Genomic DNA, 9,238 nt, shown 5'->3' with positions numbered 1-9,238 from the left:
GGAATCATCCACCCGCTTAGAAAGGAACCCAGGTTCTAGGCCCGTTTTAGTCAAGTTGGGTTTGACATCTCAAAAATCAAGTATATTTGATAATTCTAAGGTTTTCACTATAATGGGTCTTTCGATAATGAGTGACAGGTCGAAACTGAAGAGGATGGAAAGTAAGGTGCCACCAAGAAGCAAAGAGGTAGGCTAAAGAGGTTCGGGTTTAAATGACCTTCGGCACTCTTCTCTGAGGAATCTAATCGTTCTAAAGATGGGTCAATGACAGACTTTCTGCCCGAAAAATACAATAAAGTTACTCCCAAAAAATCGACCCTTCGAAGAGGTGGAAGAACATCTCGTAAGGAGAGTAAATAATCCTATACTGGGAGTGGGAGAGGTCAGGCCTCGGATCTTTTTTCGGAAAGCGCACAGTTTTTCAAATCTAAGTGATATTTCGATGTTGTAGTTGGGTTCGGCTATCTTGTGTGTTGGCGAGACGTAGCTGTCGGAGCCTTCTATGTTGCCAAATCCTGGATTCCCCACCGTGGATTTTTTACAGCCAGCACAACACGAGTGATTAAATTTGGCAGGGCTAGCGGTGGTTCAGCGGTGTTTGTAAATCGGGAACGATATAGTTGCGAAGCGAAAGATATATCCCGTGACCGGATTTTTATAAAATGCACGAATTCCGTCTAGCAATTTGTATTGGGCCTTCTTTATTGTAAGCCTGGTCTGGATAAAGATATAATCTGCCAAAATTTGAACACCATTCTCGCGCAGTTTAAGGAAGTATGTGTTTCTTCACCTGTAATTATGGGTAAGGATTTTAACACACGATTATGCTTTAATCGAATGCCTAGAAGCACATGGTCTTGTTTTCTTTAATGGCAAATTTAGTGGTGACTGCCCGGCTAGCCTTACTCGCCTTTTCGCCGGGAGTAGGATTACGATTGATCTCGCGGCTTGCATTTTCCCTTCAATAGGAGTGATCAAAGATTTTAAAATTGTTCCAAATGCCACGCATTACGATTACCTCCCACGCTGCGTAGATAGTCCTTGATAGGTTGGCTTTGTCACCTTTATACACAGGAAGGTAGTCGGCCGACATTGCGAACGAGAAGCTTATCTCTGCGATTACAGCCTCGGCCTCGGGAGCAGTAATGATTTGTAAACCGTGTGTGAGCTTTAATGGCGCCAAAGGATCAGTGAATTTCTGGGAGGCTATCAGTAAATATAAACTGGGAAAAGCTTCCGTTCAGGGCGAGGTTCCCGCGGAATTTTATTAAGTTCTTTCGGAGTTAGATATGGATTACCTGGAATGTCTTTTCAGGAGGAGTTGGAAAAATGAGGGGTTACCCTATTATTGGGGAGATATTCTTACGTGCATGATTTACAAAAAGGGTGATAAAGAGGAAATTGGCTGATATAGGTATATCGCGCTTGTAAACAGTATAGCCAAGATATTTACACGGATCCTCCTGGATAGATTAGTGGAGTAATGAATGAGTCACAGTGTGTGCCGTAAATCCAGGCAGGATTCAGAGAAGCCAGAAGCTGTATGGATTAAATCCTTATTTTGAGTTCTTTAATCCAGATAAATATCTTCACCCCTAGGCGTAATGTCTTTGCATGCTTTTTAGATTTTAAGAGAGCCTTTCCATCAGTAAATCACGATCTACGGTGAAGCAAATTACTGAGTTTAAGTGTCAGCACCAAATTCATTAAAATCGTGAACATTCATTACGACTCTGGCATGCACTTGAAGGGTGGCTGCTGGAAAGATTGTGGTAGGTTCGACGTTGCAAGTCCTCTGAGCGTCTAGTTCGGAATCTTGGGGCACCAAAAAAAAATCCCTATACATACTCTGATGCGGCCTGGTCTATACGTGGTAAATTTGCAATCTAATAAAGATATCATTTCAACTAAATTTGAGGCCTATCGTAGAGACTCAGACCTAAACAGGTTTGCGCAGACTTCTTCGCTTCAAGTGCTACCTTATCTCTGGATAGATCCAATGGGGCAACAGTACCTGAGCGGTAGGATCCCCTTTAAATTTTTACGACTTCTTGTTCATGATCGTCTCATAGGCTCAGTTCGGGGGTAGATTTTCCATAGAAGATCTTAGTTTTGGAATTTTTTGGAATTTCATCCTTAAATACTTGCCGTGGACAAATGTTCGTAAAATAACAAATTATTAATTATCTTCTATGAATTCAATTACAGAACGATTTTTGTCTATAAATTGCTCAAATTTAGTGCGAATAAATTAAATATTCCTTTATAAAAAATGCAATAAATTTTGTATTTACTCTAGGCTATTAGCTTCATACTGGTTTATGTTTGGCCCCTTTTTATAAAGATCTGAATGTGAAAAGAATAACCAATGGTCTAGAGGTACATCGTAAGATGAAAAATAAAGCTCTGCATCATATTAAATCCGTTTATTCCATTAATCTACAAGTACGTTTTCCTCATTACAAAATATTGTTTTTCAGGATGTACAATCAGAAATGTCAAATATTCTTTTACTGAATCACTTCGTCAAATTTGAGGTCATATAAATCTGTGTCAGCGTCAGTCCACGCATAAGTTTTTTTCGCATACACCTTAACTTGTTGGCCTTTTGCCATTAATTTACGGACCCAGTATTGTATCCCATCTTTTTCCAATGCGCAAACCAGGATTTTATACTTCTTGTGCATTAGCCCGTAAATGTCTTGATTGTGCCCATCACTAACCAGTATATCTAAATTATTGGATATACTGTAAAAGATGCCCAGGTTATCAGGAACAGTGATTCCGTCTCCCAGAAGAAGTTCTTTATTGTACTGTGAACTTAATTCTGAAAAAAGTAGAATTAAATTAATTTTAATACTTAAGATACTAAATCGGGTATCACAGTCTTTCCCCTATTTCCCTGCGACTTTCTTTTTTCGAATTGCCATGTCTTTTTACTTAAGCTAAAAATTAAAAGAGAATATTTGAATTATGGGTTAGATTGCAGCATAGAGGCGTCACCTGTCACCTTAGAAATGAGTAGTGATGTGACCAACATGATTTTTTTCACTAGCGAAAGAGGTGCCTTACCGCCCCCCCCCCCCATGAAACGTGGGAAAAGGTTAGGGTTTTAACCAAATTATTTTTTGACCTGTTAAAGGGGTGTTTCTGGCTGCAGAGTACAAAGTTCCGGGAGGCGGCACTAAAAGCCGTCCACGCTAGCGCTCGAATCTAAATCGTAAAATTTTAAATTGCATTTTTAAGAATTTTTTTGAGAATTTATATAACCATTTAGACAAACAGCATCATAACAGCATTGATATTAAAACAGACGTTGTTTCATTGTCTCTTAAAAAAATGCGCATTCTTTAAAAAAATTTGTTGTTAAACATTTTACTGAAACTTCTACCAGTTTTTAAAAACTGAATTTACTCATTTACAATTTTATTTTTACGATTTAAAGTAATACATACGGTCTACACATCAGCCTTACCTTTTTTAACTTCTAAATTAGATCCCTACTTAAGTGAACCACAAAAATTTCCATAACGAGGGTTAGTGTTTTACGATGAGAAGTTCGAGCAACCTTCAGCAGCGTTGTTCTGGATAATATTTAAAAAAATTTCTCTTGAGATTATGATTCTTTATGTTATAAACAAATTTTATGAATAAATGCAGTAATCAGGCATTTTTTAATCAAAAAATTGGTTTTTTCGATGTTCTTTTTTTAAGTTCAGAACTTAATGATATTTTCCACAAAATTAATAATTTATTTAATAATTTAATGATCTTTTAAACAAATTTAATAAACAAATGCATTATTCGGGGATTTGTCTACAGAAAAATTAGTTTTTTGCTATGCCAATAGTTTTAATTAAGACATTGAAAAAAAATTTGCCATCGACAGATGCTTGAATAATGCATTTGTTTATCAAATTTGTTTTTAAGAGATATTAAATTTATCAACTAATTATGAATTTCGCTGAAATCATCATGAACGCATTTATTATGAATATCCCAAATACAAGTATGATATCGAAACAAACAACAATTCTTCTGTCGACAGAAGCCCCAAAAATGCATTTGTTTATTAAATTTGATTTACAAAAATCATAAAATTGATAAAAAATTATGAATTTTGCTGAAATTGTCATGAAGTTCCCAATTGAAAAGACTGCCATTGAAAAAAACGAATTTTTCTGTCGACAAACTTCCAAATAATGCATTTGTTTATTTAATTTGTTTAGAAAATCATGATATTAATGAATAAATTATAAATTTTGCTAAAATTATCATAAATTTCCAAATTGAGAAAAATTGACCTAGAAAAAAACGAATATTTCTGTCGAAAAATGCCTGATTACTGCATTTGTACATCAAATTTGTTTATAATATAAACAATTATAATCATAAGAGAAATTTTTTGATATAATATTGTTTCGATTTCAATTTATTGCAATATAACTTGAAATAACGTGTATTTATGGAAAATCGTAGAAAATTCTTTTAAACAAATAATTTGTTAATTACAAATTTTCTTGTCTATTGTCTAATATTGGAATATATCCTAATGTTCGACATTTTTCTTGTCCTAACTCTTTTTCATATCGTGCGTTATTGGGCTTAAAATTTTGAGTTTCGTGTTTTTTCTATTAATTTTGTAAATGCTATAACTGTGGTACATTATGGTTTTATAAAAAAAAGTCATTATAATAAAATGTTCGTCTTTCTGAATACTATGAATCTACGTACAGAAAGGGATTAAATTAAAAAAAGTGGTCTCAAAAATATTTAAAATACGCTCACTTTTTGAATTTTCATCCAAAACGGCTGGCTAACGAACTTGACCTTTATTTCAGGACACTCAACGAGTATAACAAAGGCCAATCCAATCTGTCAATTCATTCGAAAGCTATCGTGCTAGCAAACTAAAAATCTGCAGACACACGCACAGACAGATACACAGAAAGACACATTCGTAAAAACCTGTTTTTCGGATTTAGTGGGTCTCAAAATGTGGACACTTGATCAAAACGGGGGGGGGGGGGGGGGGGGGGGGGGGGGGAGAGTGTAATTTTACACAAATTTAATACCTTCTCTTGATGAGAATGTAAAAACGAAGATTTTCAAACGTGAATTAATTTTTAGCCAGAAATAATTATTTTTCTTTATTTTTTATCATAGAGATGGATCCCCAACCAAAAGTATCAATAATTTATTGAAATTGTTCAATTTTCAATTAAAAATAAATTTTTAACCAAAAGAAGGAAGATTTTATGAAAAATAGTTAATTTTACCGAAGAAATCAATTTTAAGCGAAGAAATTATTCTTCAACCAAAGAAAAATTATTTGTTGACAAAGTAATTGAATTTTAAACAACAAAATATAACTTTGCAACAAAACACATAATATTTGATATTTAATCCCGAGGATATTCTAATTTAAAATAAAAGTCAGTTAAATTAAAGTAAAAACGTGAATTTTTAGCTAAAAAAATATAAATTTTTAACCAAAAACGGAAGAACTTTTATTTTCAGTTTCTAGTTCAATTTTCAATCGAAAAATTGAATTTTCAACAAAATACAATTAGATTAAAGTATAATTATTCTATGTATGTATATTATTATACTTACCAATGAAACTGAAGAAAATCGCTAAAGTGAGGAGAGGAGCACCAATATGGATCTTCATTTTCGTTAAATCGAGGATCCTGATTAATAGAGATTGCTGAATTTCATATAATGGAATAAAACCTTTCTGCAAAAAAAATAAAAACGAAACTTAATGCAAATATTTTAGAAAATAACTTATTGAAAAAAAGAAGAAAAAGGGCCTCTTTTATTTCAGAAAAAAAAATTAAATAAATAAAGTCGTGATTTAAGATCAATAAAAATGTAAAAAGTTAAGTTTATGCTTGTTTGTAACAGCATCGACTATTCTATTGTAACAGAATCGGCTATTCTCCCACTTCTTCGTCTAGGCATGAGCCTTAGCGTGACAAAGGTTTTTTAACACATCCCTTCTGTAGGGAGTCAGTCTACTTCCTACCTCTTAACAGTAAAGAAGTTAAATAAAGAAGTCCTGTCTCACAGTTCAGGCACTTTTACAAAGAAAAGGTCTATTATTTCTCCAGACCATTACAAAATTGGCGATCCTGCCAGGATCCCGTTAACGATATCCTGGGGAAGAAGTATCTACGGAACACCCCCAGTAATTTCAAACAACGAGGATCTTCGACTCGAACCAGGACTCTACGGATTCTGTTCGCAGCCCAGGCAACGACCACCAGAAGCCGAGACTCCCAAGGCATCTACGGAACCTTGGTAAAAGATATGACGATCTTCCCATCCCAGAGAGAGCCCGCTGAGCCAAACGATAAGCCTCTGAAAGAAGCGCATCATCGAGCCACGCCCGATTCAGCCGCATAGCAGCAGGACGTCTACGGCCGTCGAAGTACAATTGTTATCTACCTGGCTGACACGGAACGAGACGAAAGCAGAAAAAAAAGTAAGCATTATTTTAGTTTTAAGATAGTTACGAATCTTGTTCAGATATTTCCTTAGTAGATCTGTCCTTTTCGCATACGTCGAACGGTGATTTAATTGCATCGGCGTTTTCGATAAGGTTAAGTGAGGAAATATTTCGATGAATAGGCTGGCGTCAGTAGGTACGACATTGGTGCTCCACGTCCTCTATCTCCTCTAATAAACCGACGATTTACTCTAAATTAACCTTGAGGCATTGTTGTAGCACGATCCCGTAAGTGAAGGGTTTAAAAATATCGAATATTGTAAAATTAATAACGCGATTCGCGACACTCACACCCGACACTCGTTAATAGGACAAACTGGCGTTCCACGCCTATAGGGAAAATCTTAGCACACAATACCACACACAAACAGACACTTCTTCGGATTCTGATAGCAGTTCACGCGGATTAGACAATCCGTTTAGAACCGCAACCACCATGTCATCAGAAGATTTAAGGGAAGGTTCGACCAGTGAAACCACGGATCCACTATTGCTGATCCTAAGCAAATTAAAATTAATCGAGGATGTGCAACGCACCATGAGAGCCGACATGAGGATTTTGAACGAGGAAAATTTAAAAAGGGCCAATGAGATAAAGGATCTCGCTAGGATCAGCAATGCCCTTTTAACGGAGGACGAGTCCATTCGAGAACGTGAATCTTCGGACGAGGAAGTAACACCTGGACCATCTAAAAGAACCATTTAGCCCGCTCCCCTAGTCCCGAATTCTTTAGAAAATGGTATGTGCCAGCAAACGCCACTAGCACATAACAATACACCGAGAAGCGAGCCGCACAGCAGTGTAACGTCAATGCATGTAACAGGAACCTTTGGGCCCGGTGATCAACCACCGCATTCCTTAACAGCCGATGCGAGACGGTTGTCTGTATCCCCACACGACAATAGACAGAGTTGTAACGCAGCAGCGAGGCAACCGACGACTTTGAGCCAGTCGCCTACTTCCTTGCATGACGCCACACAGAGATGCAACACAGATGGAAGGCAACCCTCAAATTCCTTCACTGACACAAGTGCGTGCCATGCGAAAATGCTCGCTCATGGCTCAACACAGAAGGGCAACATATCAGCGAGGCAACGAACAGCGATAGAAGACTTTGAACCTCTCTCTCAGGCAAAAGATATTATCCGCACCGTAGAAGTCCTCAATGGTCACGACGACATTGGTGTGCACGACTTCGGTAATACGGTTAAGCGTGCGAAGCACAGATGCTCTCAACAAAACCTATTACTAGATTACATCATAACCGAAAAAATTATTGGGAATGCTAAAAGAGCAATTAGGCATTGTTCTATAAACAGTTATGATGATCTATACAGTGCCCTTAGGACGAATTTAGTAACTACAACTACTCTGGAAACTTGTAGAAGCAGATTAGAAGTTATACGGCAAAATCATGATACTGTACAAAATTATAATCAAAGATTTAGAAGTGCTTATAACGAGTTAATTTATATAATTCAGTCCGAATACTCGTCCGGAATAGAGCGCAAATTAGCCCTTCAAATGGAGGAAAAATCTGCTACTAAAAGATACGTGATGAACCTCCGAGAAGACGTTAGTAATCAAGTGCGACCTTTAAAGCCAAGATGTTTGAATGAAGCTCTGCAGAAGGCACTTGAAGCAGGAGTGTGGTGTAGAGAACGCCTCCGTACAAAAGTTTTGTCATCGCCTCGACCTCCACAATCCCACAACAACAGACTGCCGATGAGAAGCACGGGATCACCCACAGCACGAAACCAGCAGCCACAAATGCGGAACCAACCCTCCGACGTCCCTAACTATGGATTGCCCTTACAGCAGAGAATTCAAATGACCTATAACTATTGTAAGAAACCAGGTCACTTTGAGAGACAATGCTCAATCAAACTTAGGCAACAGGATTTTCACAACGGAACGAACCAGAAAAGACCACCGGGAGTAAGGAATATTCTGGATATGGAGGATTCACAAGACCCGTTAGAATGTTACGGAGTAACAGAGGAAGAGCAAACCTAGCTCGACAACTACGAGGAATCTGCAGAGTTTCAGCAATTAGCGGACGCTTACAGTCCATACATGGTAGACACTCAGACGGAACTTCCTACAGATTGTTAGTAGATTCCGGAGCCGCGATAAATCTAATAAAGGAATCGGAAGTACTAGCAAAAAGGACACCATTTGATATGAAAAAACGTTTTTCCATGGGCAGAGATATACACCATTCAAATCAAGCGGTAAGAATACCATATTTAGGAAAACTACATCTCTTCCATATCATTGCTGACGATTTTCCCTTACCAGAGGAAGGTATCATTAGCCTGCCTTTTTTTAACGCGTTTGATAAATACCATTTGACTAAGATCAAGACATTTACATAGAAAATGACAAATTAATCCCTGACGGTGTTTACAAAATAGAAAATGAAGAGTTAGTTGTACCCCTGTACAATTATGATAAAAACCCTTTGATAATACCACAAAAAATCGAGTACGAAGCAATAGAGCAAATTAAAGAAACAAATAGAATGAGTGCTACTTTAGTGAACAAAAAACAGGTAATCAGGATTTAAGATTTATTAAGCAAGACTAGATTAAAGCACGTAGAAAAAGCGGAAGCTCCTTAATTATGGAAAATAATAGCGGGTTACAGTGATATTTACAACCTTGAAGGAGACCCGTTTCCATGTACTGATCTAGTGGAACATGAAATCGTTTTAAAAACAG

At 36.9% G+C, this 9,238-nt stretch overlaps 1 protein-coding gene across 2 annotated transcripts in view; it reads right to left on the bottom strand.

Moving 5' to 3' along the window:
• Window positions 1-2,411: 2,411 nt before the first annotated feature.
• LOC117173469 overlaps window positions 2,412-9,238 on the bottom strand; it is a 29,437-nt gene continuing 22,610 nt past the window's right edge. For both annotated transcript variants that reach the window (XM_033362064.1, XM_033362063.1), the window contains 2 exons: window positions 5,617-5,740; window positions 2,412-2,827 (listed from right to left, as the gene is read on the bottom strand). In XM_033362064.1, the coding sequence (XP_033217955.1) occupies window positions 2,511-2,827; window positions 5,617-5,674 (375 nt within the window). In that variant the 5' untranslated portion in view covers window positions 5,675-5,740 and the 3' untranslated portion in view covers window positions 2,412-2,510. The remainder of the gene's footprint in view (window positions 2,828-5,616; window positions 5,741-9,238) is intronic.

Source organism: Belonocnema kinseyi, chromosome 5 (genome assembly GCF_010883055.1).
Source record: "Belonocnema kinseyi isolate 2016_QV_RU_SX_M_011 chromosome 5, B_treatae_v1, whole genome shotgun sequence".
Lineage (NCBI taxonomy): Eukaryota > Metazoa > Arthropoda > Insecta > Hymenoptera > Cynipidae > Belonocnema > Belonocnema kinseyi.
This window is presented reverse-complemented; position numbering and strand designations above follow the sequence as displayed.